General features: G+C 33.8%; 3 protein-coding genes across 4 annotated transcripts; 2 read left to right on the top strand and 1 right to left on the bottom strand.

Moving 5' to 3' along the window:
• The first annotated feature begins 1,323 nt into the window (after window positions 1–1,323).
• LOC111459297 (probable aquaporin NIP5-1) lies at window positions 1,324–4,354 on the top strand. The gene is made up of 4 exons (XM_023102131.1): window positions 1,324–1,998; window positions 2,585–3,004; window positions 3,757–3,818; window positions 3,961–4,354. Exons 1-4 carry the CDS (start codon window positions 1,780–1,782, stop codon window positions 4,154–4,156), a joined length of 897 nt encoding a protein of 298 aa, XP_022957899.1. The 5' UTR covers window positions 1,324–1,779; the 3' UTR covers window positions 4,157–4,354.
• A 902-nt stretch (window positions 4,355–5,256) lies between these two features.
• On the bottom strand, window positions 5,257–7,162 carry LOC111459293 (probable receptor-like protein kinase At1g33260). Its single transcript, XM_023102126.1, has 2 exons — window positions 6,635–7,162; window positions 5,257–6,173 (listed from the first exon to the last, which is right to left on the bottom strand). Exons 1-2 carry the CDS (start codon window positions 6,942–6,944, stop codon window positions 5,473–5,475), a joined length of 1,011 nt encoding a protein of 336 aa, XP_022957894.1. The 5' UTR covers window positions 6,945–7,162; the 3' UTR covers window positions 5,257–5,472.
• Window positions 7,163–13,695: 6,533 nt separating this feature from the next.
• LOC111459289 (trihelix transcription factor GTL1-like) lies at window positions 13,696–17,079 on the top strand. Of its 2 annotated transcripts, none has more exons than XM_023102120.1 (3): window positions 13,696–14,397; window positions 14,824–16,405; window positions 16,502–16,620. In XM_023102120.1, exons 1-3 carry the CDS (start codon window positions 13,985–13,987, stop codon window positions 16,511–16,513), a joined length of 2,007 nt encoding a protein of 668 aa, XP_022957888.1. In that variant the 5' UTR covers window positions 13,696–13,984; the 3' UTR covers window positions 16,514–16,620. The 2 variants fall into 2 exon arrangements, with proteins under 2 accessions (XP_022957888.1, XP_022957886.1); XM_023102118.1 differs by having other exon boundaries at window positions 13,697–14,397; window positions 16,498–17,079.
• Window positions 17,080–20,490: the final 3,411 nt, after the last annotated feature.

The following is a 20,490-nucleotide window of genomic DNA, read 5'->3' as shown; positions in this document are numbered from 1 at the left end:
ATGTGTTGATATGGGGAGAGAGATGATAAAAGATAAAGTGATGGAAGCTTGGTTGAAAGGGCCAAAAAATGCTTAGTTTGGTGACGAAACAATGAACACTTTATTTGAAGTTACATTATTGAGTCGTTGGTGGGCGGTGGGTATTATTTTAATTAATTAATTAAATAATTAATTATTATTGGGTAATTGGGAAGGCAATGGGAAGATTAGAATGCATGTGCGCCCTAACAAACCTTTGCGTTGCATTCTTGTTTAACCCAAAAGGAGAGGATCACTTCTTTATTTCTTCCTTTCATTTTATGCTTTACTTTCTTCCATTTTACCCCGGCCCAAGTCGCTAGCAGATATTGTTCACTTTAGCTTGTTACATGTCGCTGTCAGCCTCACCGTATTAAAATGCATATACTAAAGAGAGGTTTTCATATCCTTGTAACCAATGTTTTTTGTTCCCATTTTCAACTGATGTGAGATCTCATAGACGACTTTATAAAAATTTTACTGGCAAGTATGTAAGTGAGGACGAAATATGTTAAAAGAATCCAAGTTAATACGTGGGGATAGTTTGAACTTCTAAAAATATTATAAGTCAAGTAGATAACGTGGTGGTTATGTCATATGAGACGTTCTAAAACGTTTATATGAATATTCAAATTAAAAAATAAATAAATATTTTTGAAAATGGGAGATTTCTAAACTCACTAAATTATGCATATGGATTAGGTTAAGCTTTTAATTTAATTTTTTTTAAAAAAATATTATTTTAGAGAAATTAAAATAGGAGTCAAAATTGGTTACCAATATTCAAAATATGAAAATTTTCTCTCCTAAATCAATTATTTGCCACTTTTTTATTAGATCATTAATATACTATTTAATTAATAAAAATATAATACATGTGTAATATTTACATATTTATCATATTACAATTATATAATATGTTGCTAATATACCGGTTCTTACATTTTTATTAAATATTTTAACACGCGACAAATCTTCTATTATTTTAATTATATTATAAACAAAAACAAAAATTCAATTTTACCAATTTAAATTTTGGGTTAAGAGTTAATTTACAATAATAAATAAATAAATAAATAAATAAATAAAAGAAAAATAAGAAATTCCTCCTCGCCCCGCCCAGCCATTATTGCGGTAAGCAAAGGAGGTGTATGAAGACAAAAATGGATGGCCATTGACTTTCTTCCATTAATTATATCAACTAGTTTTTCATTACAATATTTCACATCAAAATAAATAAATAAATAAATAAATAAATAAGCAAATATTCATTGGTGTTCGTTCCTCTGTATAAATTCCTCTCTTTCCTCTTCCTCCTCTCCATTGCTACTCTAATTTGCAGCGCTGTTGTTTCTCTCTTTCATGTCCGCCATTTTCTTCCTTCAAAGCTTCTAAGCTTCCTTCTTCTGTTGGATGTTCTTGCTAGACCCACCAAATCTTCCTTAGCTACACATTTATAAAAGCCTCCAAATCATGTAATTTCAGCCCCTTTTGAGACCAGCCCTCTTCCCAAAAAAACCCAAAAAAAAAAAACAAAACCCAGTTCAGTTCTTGATTTTCGATCCAAGAGTAAGAGAACTCTAGAGTTTATTGTTATCCTGGCTGAGCTTCCAATTCTGCCTTAGATCAACCTTTATAAAAGCCTCAAAATCATGTAACTTCGTTTCCTTCGTATCCCCACCGTTTCCCACAAAAAACCCAAAAAAAAAATTTGATTTTTTTTAATACCCACAAGTTTGTTTATCCAAAAAAAAGGAGGAAATGCCGGAATCGGAAAGTGGAACGCCGGTGCCGTCGGCTCCGGCCACGCCGGGGACGCCGGGAGGGCCGCTGTTTTCTGGCTTGCGGGTGGATTCGTTGTCGTACGATCGGAAGTCAATGCCGCGGTGTAAGTGCTTGCCCGTGAATGCTCCCACGTGGGGCCAGCCTCACACGTGCTTCACTGACTTTCCTGTTCCTGATGTTTCTCTCACCCGCAAGGTACCATTTTCTCTCTCTTTTTTTTTATTTATTATTATTTATTATTTTTATGCCTTTAATTTATATTTTAATCCTCATTATTAGCCTATTTTAATTATTAATCCCATTCTTTTAAGCATTATTTTTATATATTTTAAAATATATATAAAAGTAGGCTAATTGAATTAATATATTAGAATAGATATCTTTTAATTTTAGTATTATTGTGCTTTATTTATTTATCAATTTATTTGAATTCAATCATGAAATTAAAATTAAAATTGTCAATATTTTCTTAAGGGTATATAGATTAAAAATAATAAAGAATTAGGAATTAAAAATAAATAAATATTTTGGAACGAAATGAAATAAAATAGGATTTTAATATTCCGTCTTATCACTTTCGTTTTTGCAGTAAATAAATATATATATATATATAAATAAAAGTTTTTGACTTGGATTGAATTATTGTTCCCCATAAAATTATTAATTCATAACGAAAGAACTCTCTTCATATATTTTTTTTATTTAAAAGTTAAATTATATATATATTTATTTATTTATTTATTGAGAAGCTAAATTAATTATTTGTTTGACTGAAATTTAGTTGGGAGCAGAATTCGTGGGAACATTCATCCTGATATTTGCGGCGACGGCAGGACCCATTGTGAATCAGAAGTACAACGGCGCCGAGACTCTGATCGGAAACGCTGCGTGTGCCGGGCTGGCCGTAATGATCGTAATTCTGTCGACTGGACACATCTCCGGCGCCCACCTAAACCCATCGCTCACCATTGCCTTCGCCGCTCTCCGCCACTTCCCATGGGTCCAAGTCCCTGCCTACATCGCTGCTCAGGTCTCTGCTTCCATTTGCGCCTCTTTTGCTCTTAAAGGTGTTTTTCACCCTTTCATGTCTGGCGGCGTCACCGTCCCCTCTGTCAGCACCGGCCAAGCCTTCGCTCTTGAATTCTTTATCACTTTCAATCTCTTGTTCGTTGTCACCGCCGTCGCAACCGATACTCGAGCGGTAACTACACTTTCTATAACCATCTTACATTTGTTAGGAACTACACTTCTCTATAATGGTGTGATACTGTCGACTCTACTTTTGGTTTAACAAAAATTCTCCTACTAGAAGTATTTCTTACTTATAAACTCACCATCAATCCCTTAAATTAACCAACGTGGAATTCGTCTCCCAACAATCCTCCCTTCGAACAAAGTATACGGCCTTTGGAGCCCTCAAACAGTCTCCCTTTAATTAAGACTCGACTCTTTCTCTAGAGTCCTCGAATAAAGTATATCCTTTGTTCAACACTTTAGTCACTTTTGACTATATCTTTGAGATTCACAACTTCTATGTTCGACATTTGAAGATTCTATTGATGTGGTTAGGTTAAGGGTATAGCTCTGATACCATGTTAGGGGAACACGGCTCTTCAAAGTGGTATGATATTATCCACTTTGAGTATAGAACCTATGATACCAAAGGAGATGCATTCCTTCCTTATAGACCTATGATCAATCCTTAAATTAGCCGATCTAGGATTCCTCTCTTAACAATCCGTGGTACGCTAATCATGTTGTTAATATTAGACGAACACGACTCTCCACAACGGTATGATATTGTCCACTACTTTGCTTTGGGTTTCCCCAAAAGGCGTCACTACCAATTGAAAGAGTATTCTTTGATTATAAACCCACGATCATTCCTTAAATTAGCCGATGTGTGACTTTCATCATCCAACCGTTAACAAATTATGGTCCTTTTTGTTACAGGTGGGAGAGTTGGCTGGGATTGCAGTTGGAGCTACAGTTATGGTGAACATTCTTGTGGCCGGGTGAGTTAGAGATAATATGATTTCATCTTAAAAATCCAATCTTTTGCCAACTTTTTGCTAAACCAAGCCTCAATAAAGAATTGAATTCAATAACTAAAGATCCTATTCACACAATTCTCAATCATAACTTTATGTTTTTCAGGCCCTCAAGTGGTGGTTCCATGAACCCTGTTCGAACATTGGGCCCCGCCGTGGCTGCCGGAAATTACAGAGCATTATGGGTGTATCTAGTGGCACCAACGCTGGGAGCCATCGTCGGCGCGGGAACTTACACCGCTGTGAAGCTGCGAGACGACGAAGTGGATGCTCCGTCTCAGGTGAGGAGCTTCCGCCGCTGATAACGGCCGTCGGCCATTGTAATCAGGGTAATGGGTGTGTGACTAGTGGAAGAATAAAGATAAGGCGATTGGTGATGGATGAGACTTGAAGATCGTCGCCTGAATTGCTATGTTTGTGTGTGTTTTATTGTTATTGTGTTTGCTTGCTTCTCTTGTTGTTGCTGTCTTTGAATTGAGTTCACACACTTGTTATGGTTTCTTATCACCTTTGTCATATAATAAACTTTGTTTACTATTACTAAGAAATTATTGAATGTTGTTTTCTGTTGCTAGCATCGTCTTCATTCCTGCTCGTCCAGTTTAGTTGATAATTTCGACGTCATATATGTCATATATTCATACGTCAATTATTCAATTCATATACAACAGTTTTTAACGTAGCTATCTTATTGGATAATGTAATGACTCACTCACGTTCCCAACCCTCGTGTGTCTCTAATTCAAAAAGTACGTTTTACAAATTATTATATATTAAAGTTGAGAGACTAAATTGTTATAACCGCTAAATAGTTAAATTCTAAAAGGGCTAAATCAATCAATTTTAAAATTTAATGAATTGTTATTTTTATAAATTTTTAAGGAGGGGAGTGATTTTTTAATTTCTTTTATTTTTTTAAAAATTAACAGATAAAATCTTGCTCCAATGAGATAGTCTCATGGACTAGGTCTAGACATTAGGCTGGACCAGTTTGAGTCTAGCCCAGAAAATGATTGAAGCTCAGGCCCATCTTTGGCCCACATTTCATATGGTTGGGCCAATCAGCTCGGCCCAATTATAATATTCATGGTGATGACAAAAATTAACGGATAGGTTTGGAATATTAATTAATATTTTTTTGAAAAAAAAAAATTGATATTCCAAACTAAATTATTACCAAACTCGAGATTCAATTTGATATTACTCATTTGGGGTAATGCCTATTCACCCGTGAGGCCTTATCGCTCACTTACTTAAAGATACTTTTACAGAAATAAGTTGTAATGTTGCAACATAGTCACTAGAATCGAAAAGGTTTTTATGTACGTTTATCTTTGATTGACATCGAGCGTTGAAGCATTAAGATAGTACATTAAGCGTCTCAATAATGGTGACCAAATTTTCTAATATTTTTCATTATTATTATTGTTTTATTTTGCATGCTAAAAGTTGGTGTGACATAAAGATATACATATTACCATAAACATATGAATTTTGAATATGTTATAGTTATACAGTTGAATTAATTGCTCAAACAAACAAATATTCCACTCCAAAAAAAAAACCCTCAACCCATTTACATATTTACACTTTTTACCACAGCTCATTTCCCAATAATTTATTGCCACGTGTCTCCGCTCATCTTCCCGATCCGCTCCCTCATCATCTGCAGTACCCCACCGATCGTCGGCCTGGGCGCCGGCGGCTGCGATATGCAGGCCGTCGCAATTGAGAGCAAGGCTCCCGCTTCTCCCCCATCGAAATTCCCCCGAAGCCGTGGATCCACTAGCTCCACCACTGCCGACGGTGTAATTCCTCCACCGTGGCGCACCTTCGGCGGTATAATTGAAGTTAAAATCTGACCCTTTTCCGAACAGAATGCCTCTTTTCCGGTGATTAGCTCTAAAAGAACGACGCCGAAACTGTAAATGTCGTTCTTTTTTGAAGCGATTCCGGTTCGTAAGTATTGGGGATCTGTGTAACCAGGGGATCCCATCATCAATTGCTTTGCTCTGAAAGGGCTCGGCGGCGACGACGACTGATTCGCCACCGCCGACGAGAATCCCATTTTTGCAGAGCCGAAATCGCACAATTTGCAATTGAATCGTTCGTCGAGTAAAATGTTTGAAGATTTTATATCGCTGTGAACGATTTGGAGTCTGCATTTCTCGTGGAGATATTCGATTGCTTGGGCTAATTGAAAGGCTATGGTCAGCCGGATTTCCCATGGCAGAACCGCCGCCGCCGCCGCCGGTCGGCTGTGGAGCTTCTCTTGTAAATTCCCATTTGGGACATATTCGAATACTAAAGCTCCTAAATCTGCAATTTCATTGAATTTCACTTTTAGAATTTAAACTATACTTTAATCATTGGAATATTAATTAAGCTAAACTCGAATTATTAAATTAAATTCGACCCGGATTCAGCCTATCATAAACTTGTCTTTAAATTTGGTTCAAACTTGAACCACTTCATTTTTAAAGACCGACCCAAATTGGGTTGAGCCGGTTCGGGCAAAGTGATTTTTATTCGAAAAGAAAGTATTATCCATTATCATTCTTTTTCCTTTATTCTTTTCCTCTCTAAATGGGAAGAAAACTACTTTAATTTTGAAGCACTAATACAAATTTAATTAATTAACAAAAAAAATTAGACTTTTCATTTGCATTATCTAATTAAAAAAAGAGTGTATTAATTAAACGAATCAAATTCCGAAAGTAAACCCAATTCCACTCAAGAAAACAAGAACATTTTTAAAAAATAGTTACTCAGCTTCTCACCTCCTTCATCGCAATAGCCAATGAAACCGACAATATTTCGGTGCCGGAGCTGAAGGAGAATGTCCAACTCCTGCCGGAACATCCGATTGAGCCGCTCACTACCTCCCAAAATCTTAACCGCCGCCGTTCCGGCTGTCATCCGAGCAAGATACACTTTGCTAAAGCCGCCGGAGCCGACGACGGTGGAGAAATGATTAGTAAAAGCCTCGATCTCAGTCCACCGGAACTTCCCAGCAGCAAAAAAAACATGGTCAAGAACGGTTTTTTTATGAGAAAGTTTGGATTTCTTGAAGAATCGAAGCAAACCCATTTGGAAAAACCAAGAAATAAAGAAAACCCAGGAAGGAAAAAGCGAAATGAAGAGAGATTAAGAAGTGAAGTGAAGAAGAAGAATATTTAAGGCATGGGGAGTGGGTGGGTAGCGTGAAAAGAGTCGATATTCTTTATGGGTTTTGAAAAAGGAAAGGTTTTTATTATGGGAATTGAAAGATTAAGAAGTGGGTATGATTCAAAATTTTGATATGGTTTGTTGGTTGGTTGGTTGGTGGGTGCAGGGGCTTTGGATTTGGATTTGGATTTGGATTTGGAATTGGGTTTGGTCTTGGCTGGGAAGCTACGAAGAAGCCAAGAGAACAGAACAGAAAAAAGGGGAGTTTTTGAGTGTAAGGAATGAGCCGACCACTCACTCGTGCGGGCCATTTTATATCATTTTATGGGTTCGTTTGGTTTGGGACACAGTCCTATAATTATTACATTCATGTACGTTAGCTCCCAATTTTGTGTCTTCTTAATTGCTTGCTTAAATTCTCCCCTCTCTCACCACTGCGATGGTATCAAAACAAGACCAAACCATTACCAACTAAGAGGCAATCTTGTTCCTAGTACTAAGGTGTCTTCTTCCTTGCATTAGTCTCCAGATACTTAACCATAATGTCACAATATTAAATACCGTGTGTTTGACTAAATTTTTATATTGATCATTTCATATAAGGAGAATATGTCTTCAAATCACTAACTAAAGGTATATATATAGTTCAATTTAATGTAACTATCTCCTTATATAACTATACCAATTTTTTATTATATTATAAATAGTAGTTTAGTGTATATGATTATCTTCTATATATATATAGTTTTACTATGTATAACAATCTAATAAGCTAATAAATATGCAGCAGCTCCAACGGTGCATCTTGGTTTATGTTATATTAGTTTTATATAAAACGGTTGAAAGTGTTTTATTTAGGTCATGACGGCCAATGCTCTTAAGATCATAAAGAGCGATAGAAAAAGAAGGTTTGTTTTAGATAAAGAAAAGATCACGAGTATTTAAATTAATAACGTTACAACCCTAATAATTTGGGACTTTTTTAAGTGAAGTTAAAAAAATGAAACCCCCTCTATATATATCATTATATAGCAATTAATATAACATAAATTAAGAGGTGGCGGTCAATTTGGCATTCGGTTGGTTTGAGTCAATTTTATCAATTGTATAATCAATTTTAGAGATGTTGATTTCGTTAGTTGAGCCAATTTAATTAATTTGTTTTTTTTTATTTGATTGATTTTATCAATTTTGTTTTAATTTCATTATTGGTATTAATTCATTATTTATCATCTTTTATTTTATTTTAATTTATTTTTATGCACCTCTACCCTTTGTTCTTATCCCGTTTTATAACCATTTAAAAATTGTGTATAATCTCACCCCTTTTTTTTTTTTTAATAATTTTCATTTCTAGTATTTAAAGTTCCTCTAAAAAATCATAAAAAATCATAAAAAATATATAAATAAAATATGAAAAAAAAAAAGTGGTTGGATTTTGAAAAGTCGAACAAGTGTGTTTAAAATGTGGGATTTAAGTAATTATAAAATTATAAATTGGTATATAAATAAATAAATAAATAAATAAATAGGAAATGAAAGCTCAAATTAAGAGAACCGCATCTTTGAAAAGCAGTGTGCCTTACCAAACACGCGGCATTCAAGAACTTGATGGCGCCTCGCGCATTTCGTAATCACTTCTTAATTCATTAATTCATTAATTAACTAATTAATTAATTAATTTGTCTGTAAAATCACGCCTTAGCAACCCTAATCATTTATTGCTCTCGCCCTTTGTATTCCACACGTCTGCGCTGACGTGGACTTTTTCTAATCCACGTCTCCCTTTACATTTCTGAAATTTAGTTTTCTCATCATTAAAAAATAAAAATGAAAAAAAAATAATAATTATTTGAAGTCCCGTATTATTATCCGTAAATTTAAATCATTATTTTTCTGTAATTGTTTGTTGTTGATTGGTCAAGTGAAGGCGACAGTTTTTGACCAAATGATTGGATGTGTTAAGATGACGTGGCAGCAATTATTTATTTAGCATTTTTATTTGGACCAAATATGGATTCTTGATTCCTTTATAATAATATTTAAGGTTACAAGTAATGTATAATAATACTCAAGCTAAAACAATGGTTAGTTTGGGCCTTTTGTCCAGGTCGATAAAAGCCCATTAAAGCCCCAAAAAGAAACCTCCCATTTTAAATTTAATTAAAAAACATTAAAAAAAAAAAGAGCATTGGGGTGAGAGAGAGGCTCGAACTCTCGACCTCAGGATAACTCGAAGCTATGAGACCTACGCGCTAGCCAACTGCGACACCACCCCTTGGTGACCAGTTCTTCAAATATTTTATATACTGTTTATTTATGATATTTAATTGTTTTAAAAAATTAGAAGAGATAATTAGAAAAGAGGAAAAGGAAGAGAAGTATAGGGAAGAAAACAAGATGGAGGGCAGTTGGGGGATTCTGAAATCCAGGAGAAACGCCACCCACGTTCCCGTACACACTCATTATTAGTCGACTCACGATATCTATATCCTACGTGTTTTCTCTCAACCAAATGTAGTAAAGTCATACAACTTTTCAGTGAAATTAGTCAAGAGTCACGTAACCAAACCCGAACACTTGTAGATAATAATAGAATTAATGTTTTAATATTTACCATTATAACTGATTCCATCTCCAGCCTACTAAATCACAATCCCAATTATTATCCAATCACAAATTACTTCTCCATTTTAGTTTAGATTAAATTTTATTTAATTATTGTTTGTTAATTTAATCTACCGAGGTTTTCATAAATTACCAATTTGATAAAAAATATATATATATACATAATTTTGAATCTAATAAATAATGCATGTGCTTGGTTTAAATCAAATTTATAATTAATGAGGTGCGTACCATGTGTTTTGACGTGTTTTATTAATTTAATTAAATTTGGTAGATTTTAATTGGGATTTTAGAGAATTTATTTTGATTTTATTTTTATTTTCTTAGCCCGACATATTAACATGGTCATCATCTTACCACAATTTCAAATTTATTATTTTGAATAGTTGTCACATTTATGTCTATCTATTATTTCATAAATAATAAGTATTTACTTTATAGTCTATTTAAGATACTATTGATTTTTTAAATTTATAATGAAAATAATAATATATTTATAATTATTCTGAAAATGATGTCAAGTCCACTCTACATCCCAAACTTGTTTGTGAAGAAATATATTTTTAAAATGATTTTTTTTATTTATTTTAGTGGAAAAGGAAACGTAATTAATAGTTTGTTATTAAACCATGTGGAATCAAATTTGAGATAACTTAAATTAATACTTTAATATAAAAAAAATATTCATTATATCATTTGTATAAGCAAAACCGTTGATTTCTTGGAAGCATTTCATACATTAAATAAATTCAAATTCATTTTCTATGTTTACACGCTAAAAGAACCTTATAGTTACAATAATATAAAAATAATTGGATTTTCATCCTAAATTTAATCAAATTCTTGTTGTAATTTTTTTTTCCTTTTAACAAAAAAATAAAATAATAAATAAATATATTAAGTTTTTGATATAAAGTCAAACACTTTTTCCAATAATGATTTAGTAAATAAAATATCAATAAAATATAAAAATGAAAAGAAAAAAAAAGTCAAACCTTTCCTAGTAAAGTCTTCAATTTTTTCTGATTAATAAAATATACAAATTTATGTGACATTTTTTGAGTGTTACCGTCCATTTTCAAGTTCTCATTTTAATGTCACTATAAAATTAATTATTTTAAGATATTCCATCATTATTTAATTATTCAATTTCAATAATAACAGCGAAATTATTGATATTTTTTTTTCTTCTTAATTCTATGAACCGAGTTTAGAATTTTAAAATATTGTATTAAATACAAAATTTAAAAGAAAATTTTTAAAATTATTTGAGATAAATAAAAAATTATAAATTTATTAAATTAGGGTAAAATAAGCTTAAATACTAATATATTAAAGTTAAAATTTAAGGAAAATAGGGGGAAAAAAGAACAAAAAAAGAAATTAATTTAATATCGGATATTTGTATATACAACCTGTATAATTTAAAAAAGAGGAGAGAGAGAGAGAAAGAGACAAGCAAAAGGAAAGGAAATGGGTACAGGATTTATGCGCTGTCAAATTAGATATTATTTATTATTTATTATTTTGTTTTTTAGGAAGTGAATTTACGGAAATTGGATGGATGGGAAAATTTACGAAAGGGGAGGTGTGAATTTACGATTGTGTCCCTGTTTCCCATCACGTGCTCCTTATTTAATATGGTTCGACAACTTCGTTAAACTACAGTCAATCACCATGTGCCCCTCATGCCACCATTTTGCCTTTTCCTTTTCCCTTTTTTCCTCTTTTCTTTTCTTTTCCCTCTCATTTTCATAATTACTAATTTGAGTGATTAAATTATATTTTTGTATTTTTTTTTAATTTGTATTGAATTTTTCAAATTAAAAAATTATTGATGTATTAAAAAATGGATTTTAAAAAAAAAATTAAGAATCTATATTAACTCAAACATTAATTATAATTATAAATTAGAATGTGCGCTACATGTGGTCTCTCCTCATATTATTCTTAATGTTTTCTCTATGCTTTGCATGGTTTTAAATACGTCCTGTCCCTCTCTATCTTACTTCTTTCTTTCCTTCTATATGATAAACTAAATTCCTCCTAATTATTTTTTTTTTTAAATTTTGAGACATGAATTTAAAATTTTTAAAAAATGTTCATGATAATATTAATATAAATTAAAAAGTTTAGAAATAATTTTTACGAGTGTTTTTTTTTAAATATGGTACCAACAGTAAGAATATATAATTTTTTTTTAAATTTAATGCTATTTTTGAATTAAGTTAAAAAGAAACTAATAATGTTGAAAATTTTAAAAATTTTAAAATATATATATATATATATATTTTTAATGATTTTAGTTTTTGATTTAATAAGATGTTATAAAAATCTAAAAAAAAAATAATAGGAGAAGGAGGGAATCTGGTGTAGAGTTGGGGCCAGGGTAAGCTGGTGTCAATTCTTGGGAAAAGTCAAGGCAAAATCCAATTATGAAAGGCCACGCCGACACCGCCCCCTGAAACGTTGGGTCAAATCACCGACCCTCCTCCTCCAATCTATCTTCTTATCTTACTCCCGTTTGTGTCTGATTATTTTCCCTTTTTTAATTTTGAATTTTTTTATAATATAGCTCAAAATTATGCAACTCAAACCATACCAATTAGGTTATTTAGATTGAATTTAATCTTTTAAATATATAAAAATTGATTTAATTTATGGGTCGACATTTTTTTTTATTGGATCAATCGAACCAACCTTAGAATTAAGGTTACAATCCTACCCTACTCCTATATTTTTTAAAATCAATAATATTTAGTGTTTGTAATTAAGGTTAGTGATGTGTTATGACTTATAAATTTTTAATATTTGAATTATATGAGATTTTGCAACACATACAGGGATAATGTAACACATATGATTGACTAATGTTTGGATTGACCATTTTTATTTTTATTACTGTGGATTAAATTCTTGATTTTATTTTTACAAAAAAATATATACCATATTTCAATGAATTTTATTATTTTACCATAGAAGATCCGCTCACCTAATACTCACTCAACCAACTTATTTGACTCTAAATTTCTATATGAGCTTAAATCAATACATGAACTATATACATTCAAAACAAAGACTAAACATAAATCCAATTAAATAATTTAGAGACTTAAATAAACATTCTTAAAAATATAATATTAAAATAAAATAATGTTTTAAAAAAATATTTAATAGTTATCTAAAACTCGATTCCATAACCCTATGATTTTTAAATTTTTGTTGATTTCATTTTTTAAAGAAAAATATTTAAATTATTAACTAATTACGGAGGGAAGCCTAAACTTTTAAGATTAGTATTTATAAACCCAAACTTCTTAAATTTTTTATTTTGTATCTAATAAATCTATAAATTTAATTTTAAAATTAGCCTAAAAGTATTTTTATCGAGGAATATGATTTTTAGTTAAAATTGAAAGAGGATTGAACAGATCAACCTAAAATAATAATGATTAGAAAGTTTAAATGCCAAAAGTTTATATAATTATTGATTTATTCCCTTAAGCTGATTGCTAGTTCCGATTAGAATTAATAATTCGAATAAAGTAAAAAAAAAAAAAGTACTGAACTGGAGTGAAGGGTGTTTTGTCAGTTATTTTTTATTACATTAAATTATTAGTTGCAAATATTTAAAATATTAAAGTAGAAAAAGAAAATAAAATTAACATTTAAATCCAAAATTTTAAGAGATAAATCCGACACAACAGCAGGGTTATTGAATAATTTATTTCACTAATTTTCATTTTAATCTAAAATTTATTTAATCTTACAAAAAAAAATTAGTGGTAAAAAAAATAAAAAAAAAATAAAACAACTGCTAGTGGTCTGCAGAGCTGTTGCGATGAAGATGATTATGCCGTCTTTTTCTTTTCTTTTCTTTTCTTTTCTTTTCTTTTATTTATTTATCTATTTTAAAATTATGTAATTAAAAAAAAAAAAAAAAAAAGAATCGAAATCTGAAAGGCTCTTAGAGCACTAACTCGTAGGAGTTCACTTTCTGACTTCAATTTTTTTTTTTAATTTTTTATTTTCCAGCTGTCTACTGCTTCTCTCTCTCTCTCTCTGAGTTGTTTGTTCCTTTTTAATTATGGCTTCTTTTTAGTTTTTCCAAACCTTAAACTCTCTTCCCCGCCTCCTCCCCACTTCTTCATCTTCTCTCTCGACAGATCGTTTAATGGAGCTTCCGACCAACGGATTCAACTCCGCACCGCAACTCCGCCGTCTCCATTTCGTCTGAAGCTGGGTTTCCCTTCGATTTTCACTTCCCGGCGTTCATTTCTGGACTGTTTCAAAGTGGAGAGATTACAGTTCTTCTTGCCGGAGATTTTAAGCTCATGGAACCCGCTGCAGAACCTGGATCCGGATCCGGATCCGGATTGGAATTACCTCCATCTCAATCTCAATTTACTGTTTCGCCGCCGGATATCACCACTCCGTCCTTGACTGTAGACGCCACAACCGATTCTCAACATGTCGAAGTTGCTTCGCCGATTAGTAGTCGTCCTCCTGCATCGTCTTCCTTGAATTATGAGGAAATCTTTCGTCTCTCCACTACTGTCCAGATGCCGGTCGTCGGCGATGATGAAGGACTTGCCGGAGATGATGCCGACCGAACAACCGGTAGTAGCGGCGCTGGTAATCGATGGCCTCGTCAGGAAACTCTAGCGCTGCTTAGAATTAGGTCAGATATGGATTCCGCTTTCCGTGATGCGACACTCAAAGGTCCTCTCTGGGATGAAGTTTCCAGGTACAAATTTCTGTGCAACTAACGAATTTTTATTAGATCGATTCATCGTTTTTGTTGTTCCAAATTTCCATTGAACTGCTCAGATCCGCTGCATGAATCCTAACCAATCATCGAACACAAAAAAGTAAACGAAAACAAAAAAACTTTTTCTCCATCTTCTTGTTTTCTTTTCAGTATTTTATAGAAAAAAAAAAAAGAAAAGAAAAGAAAAATGAAGATGAAGCTGAAGCAATTAAGGCTGTGTTTATGAAACCGAGGAGATTAAAATCCCGAGAATAATTCTTCCTTCTTTTCCGTGCTCCAAAATTTGTATAGAATACAATGTACATGAACTCACAGCCAAAAACTTCCAAGGGTAATTACGTCTTTTTCACCACCATATCATCGTCATCATCAACAGAATAATGCAACAATCTTCTGTAACAGGAAGCTAACGGAATTGGGTTACAACAGAAGCGCCAAAAAATGCAAAGAGAAATTCGAGAACGTTCAGAAATATTACAAGCGCACTAAAGAAGGCCGTGGTGGCCGTCAAGATGGCAAAACCTACAAATTCTTCACACAACTTGAGGCACTTCACAACGCCTCCGCCTCCGCCTCCGCCTCCGCCGCGGCATCTACTCCCAACGTGGCGGTTTCTTGTTTCTCAGCGCCGCCCATTGGTTTTGGAATTAGTAACCCAACTCCAATCTCATCTGTCAAAATCTCTTCTACTGTTATTTCCTCACAGACCCCAATGGGAATCTATTCACCTGCTGACCATTTCACCGTCAGGCCACCGCCTGTGACCGCTCCTATGGGTGTCAGCTTTTCGTCGAACACCTCGTCTGCATCCACGGAGGAGGATGATGACGATGAAGAAGAGATGGGGTTTGATGTTGACCTTGAAGGGGAGCCGTCGAGTGTCGCCGGAACCAGTCGGAAGCGGCGGAGGGGGGTGGTTAAGGGAAGTGGGTCGAAAACCCATAAGATGATGATGGAGTTTTTTGAGGGTTTGATGAAGGAAGTGATGCATAAACAGGAGGTTATGCAGCAGAAGTTTCTTGAAGCGATGGGGAAGAGAGAGCAGGATAGAATGATTAGAGAAGAGACGTGGAAAAGGCAAGAAATGGCTAGATTGAGCCGAGAGCAAGAGAGAATGGCACAAGAACGGACAATTTCTGCTTCTAGGGATGCCGCTATCATTGCTTTTCTTCAGAAATTTACTGGCCAAACCATTCAATTACCTGTGGTGAATATCCCTTCTTCTGTAGCCCCACACCACCAACATCAACAACATGATGTGCCTGTGCCTATGCCTGTGCCTGTCCCAGTGTCAGTGCCCGTGCCATTATCTCCTGTCCCCCCTCCGCCATTGCAACCACAAACAGCTCTGTCACTGCAGCAAAATAAAAAAACCGCCCAGGATCAGAATCCGCCGCCTTCAAATACACTGTCGCCATTGGATCAGCCAATGCCATATCAGGAAATCAGCCAAGGGGGAGATGGGAGTGCCGAACCCTTCTCTTCAAGATGGCCAAAACAAGAAGTTCTAGCTCTGATTAAGCTGAGAGGTGGGCTTGAAACGAGGTATCAAGAGACAGGTCCAAAGGGTCTTCTCTGGGAAGAAATATCAGCTGGAATGCAACGGATGGGTTACAAGAGAAGCGCCAAAAGATGCAAGGAGAAATGGGAAAACATCAATAAGTACTTCAAGAAGGTTAAAGAAAGCAACAAAAAACGCCGCGAGGATTCTAAAACCTGCCCCTATTTCAACGAACTCGACGCCCTTTACCGCAAAAAGATCCTCGGCAGCAGCAGCGGCGGCGGTGGTTCTGATGGCGGTGGTAGTGGCAGTAGAAGCTCGTTCAGCGACACGAGCAAAACCGAACAAGACCCCATTAAGAATATGGACACGAAAATGGCCCTATCAACAGCTACAGAAACTTCTCAAACCATACTCACTGAAGGCCTATCCGCAAGCCTCTTCGGTGAAGGAACTGAAGAACAACCAGCAACATCCACGAAGGTAAACTCATGAATTCATAAAACAAATCACAATTTCACAACCCCATTAGATATTTCTATGAATAAATTCCGATTATCGTTTTGCATTTGAAGCCAGAAGACATTGTGAATGAGCTGATGGAGCTGCATGAGCTCTACCGACCTGATAGCAACAATGAAGAAGAGTATTGCAGCGAAGATGAGGATGATACACCAGACAACGACGACAAGGACAAGAACAAGAACACGAAGAACACGAAGAACATGGATTACAAAATAGAGTTTGAGAGAAGAAATGCAGGGAGCTCCAATGGCGTGGGGAATGAGTTTCAGTCAATGGCGGTGGTTCAATAGAGTGAGTGAGCTCCATCTTCATATTCATGTTCAAACACAACACACAACACACAACACATCTCAATCTTCTGTTTCATTTACACCGAAAACAATCCTAACACATTTTTTTTTTGTTTTACAATCCCCAAAATCATCATTATTAATCCTTCCATTCCCCACCCAGAAAACAAAAAATCATTGCCCAGATTCTTTCCCTTCTAATCTTCCTCATACTTTCTTCAAGAATTCAATGATTCCATTTGTTTTGGGTGAATAAGTTTGTGATGATATTGTTTATGTTGTAATAATAGTGTGAGCTTTAAGAAAGATGCTTATTTATATATTTATATTTAATTATTTGAATTTGGTGTTATAATCTTGAAAAGAAAGTGGGGTCAGAGGCACGTGATAACCACACACAATTCCTTTCCTAATCACGTGTAATGTCTACTGGATCCACATTTTATTGTCTCCTCATTTTATTTATTTATTTATTGAATTAAGAGTTAATGGCATTCATTTATTTATATATTAATTTGTTAAGACTTTATTTTGATTGAAATTTAGTAGATGAATATAATGGGAAGGGAAATAGAGGGTAAAATAATTTTTTATTTTTATTTTTAATTTTGTCGACACATAATTTAGGGGTTTATTTTATAAATAGTGAGAAATTGGAGGGGCAAACAAAATAATTATGCAAAAAAGAATGTTCCGTTCTATTATTAGATTCTCTTTTTGTTTCTCAAAAACTAAATTTGTATTATTTGAAAAGGACTCCTTTTCCTTTTCTTTCTTGCTTCAACTTTCATAGCAATGGAGACCATTAAAACTTTATTTATTTTATTTTATTTTAATTAATTAATTAATTAATTGTTCGTATCATTTTTTGTCTCCCAGTATTGTTATGTAATCATGTGTAACATTTAGACTCCATTGAAATAACTATTCAGTTCTTCGTTTTTTTGTTTTAATTCTTAAAAATTGTGCTTATTTTCTCATCGTCATAATCATATTTGTTTTCATTTTTTTCTAAAAAGGTGAGATAGATCGAAACCTAAAAGAGATGCGAGGAAATACATATACATAGGGTCCAATAATAATGCGGGTTTCACTTTAAAGGCACATGCCCCAACGTAGGGCCTATAAGCTTAGTAGTGGCACATGGAGTTAGCCTAAGTTTGAAGTATCCTATTGAATAATTGTGATGTCCTCTTTCACTCTTTCACACTCCTTCACACTATAAAGTATCGAATTCGATACTTTGAGGGCTGATTTCAAAGTGTAATGGGTATATACAAGGGAGTATAGAAGGGGTAAAGCGACTGAGGTTTCTTTCTTTATGCTTTAGAAACTTTTTTCATAGCTACCTATCGTTCGTTTTTATATACAACGCTATGAATTTATTCAACAAATTGAACTGAATCCATTTGGCAAATCCGCCAGGGTCGACAAAAAGACATATAAGACTGACTTTTCAAGTGGTCAACCAAATGGCCTAATTGGTCAACTCTTTGATGAAGCCACCTTGTTTTCTTAAACATACCTCTAGAGTAGATGAATGCTTTAAACAATCTCTTGAGAGTTAGACCAGTACATTCACGATGAACCTTGAAGCAAAATAAATCTTAAGGCTGATAGAGAAAGTCGTTTGTTGGTTAATGACCAACCTTTTGTCGAAGGGTCTCGTTGAGCTCAAAGAGATTGAGCACGAGTATTTCATGATTATGACGACCCAACAGCTAGATGAGATTTTCAAAGAGAGCTGAAAAAATTGAAGGTTCATTATAAGTGTATGAATATAAAATACAAATTTTGACTGCATTCCGATGAACAACACATACATTATACTTTCTAAGTTCTCCATTAGTGTTTAGCTGACTTAGCACCACACTAATATTACTTACCCTTATTTTCTAAACACATTATTTTTCGATCATACAGATTTATCGTTGCTTTAGTATACTAATTTTTGACATCAATTGTTGTCCATCCATATGGTTAGAACGATCCTTTATTAAAAGTTTCATATTAGAATACCATGAATAATAAGAACAAAGAAAGTAATCAGGTTGGTTGATGGAAAAGAGTCGGATTGTGAGCAACGTCCTTAACAAGTAGAAGATGGAAGCTCAAATCCTCGAGTTTGAGATCATATATGAATTCTCATTATAAAAAACGAGATTGCTAGAGCTTTAATAAAATTAAGAATTTTATATCACAAAAATTCAAATTTTATCGTAACATTTTTAGTATTTCAGACCATTTATCTTACTCCGCTCCGCTCAAAAGTATGATTTCAATACATCCTGAATTGTTTTAAATCAAAGGGCAAAAGAGACCGATGCATAAAAGAAGATTAGAAGAAAAATGTTTTCACGTGGTGGTGATGTATCATTCAATGTGGTGCTCGATAGACATATCTTGTTGCTGACGTGGCATGCAATGGTCAAATTTTTGATGACGTGTGGCGTGATATGGCGATGACGTTGTACACGTGGATGAACAGCAAGGCAATGAGGAAAAGGGGCTCACGCTCACCAATGAGATTAAACGTGTCGCAATCTAATTTTTCGAAAGGATTTTATTATTAAAAGAAAAAAAGGAAAAAACAAAATGCAGTTGTCTGCCACCTCCCTCACGTGCGTACGCGGGTGTGCAGTACACACGCCTTACGTGCAAGATGAAACCACGAGAGTATAGGAATTTATGCAGTCGCGCATCTGGCTGTCTTCACTGTCGGCTAGAGATTTTTTTAGCCCATTTTAAATTCCAATATCCAATTTCCCAGCATTTAAAATACCAACCGTTCGATTCTCTTACCCTAAATCCAATGGCTAATCTTTAATTTCTTGTTTTTTTCTTTAAAAAGAAAAAAGTAGCCATATTCACCTTCAACTTTCACCTCCTCCAAAAATTCCAACAACCTCCGATCCTCATTTTCTCACATATTCTTCTTCTCTAAAAATTTTAACCCTTTCGAGATATTATAAGAGGAGCGCCTGGGATTGTAACAATCGATCTGATCTCGAACAAGTCAAAATAATCTTGAATTTCTCTAAAGCTTGAAAAGAAGAGAGTCGTATCAGTTTGATTCATACCCGCAACAAAAAATGGCAAGGATGAGGAGAAAATAGAGGAATTTGTGAAGGTTGGTTTAAAAAAAATTGGACCAAAAAAGTGAATGCACCATTTCTATTTGTTGCTTGTGCTAGCTTACTTGCCAAGCTAGTCTCCAACAACAAGTACTTGTACTTGTACACAAAGTGTAAGACAAAACCATTCCATTTAATTTCTTTTCCTTTTGGATGCACATCCAAAAGTACTTACTTTTCCTTTTTTTTCCATGTGAAATTATCCCAACCAACCACATCAACTTTCCTTTTTTTTCCCTATCATCCTTCTTCCACCTCTTAACCTACCAACTTCTTAATCATTTACCCTAAATTTTAGAATCTATTTCTCTTATCCTCTAAATGTTTTTGTGAAAGTTCATAGGGAGAACCAAAAATAACGTCGATATTCTATATGGTTTTTAGTAACTTTTCTTTCTTCTTTTTGTCTTTTTTCCTAAATGAATTAAACAATCATACCAACAAAACCCATTTCCTTTTTTGTCTGAGTTTCTCAATCAATGTTAAACAATCAATTCAACTCGTTCCATTTTATAACAAGAGGGTTAGTCGACATAATTAAACTTGAGTCTCTTTCAAATGGATTTTGGTGTTTTCTTGTTTTTTTTTTTTTTTTTTTTTTTTTTTTTTTTTTTTTTTT

The sequence above is a fragment of the Cucurbita moschata genome, unplaced genomic scaffold (assembly GCF_002738365.1).
Source record: "Cucurbita moschata cultivar Rifu unplaced genomic scaffold, Cmos_1.0 Cmo_Scf00022, whole genome shotgun sequence".
NCBI classification, from domain to species: Eukaryota; Viridiplantae; Streptophyta; class Magnoliopsida; order Cucurbitales; family Cucurbitaceae; genus Cucurbita; species Cucurbita moschata.
This window is presented reverse-complemented; position numbering and strand designations above follow the sequence as displayed.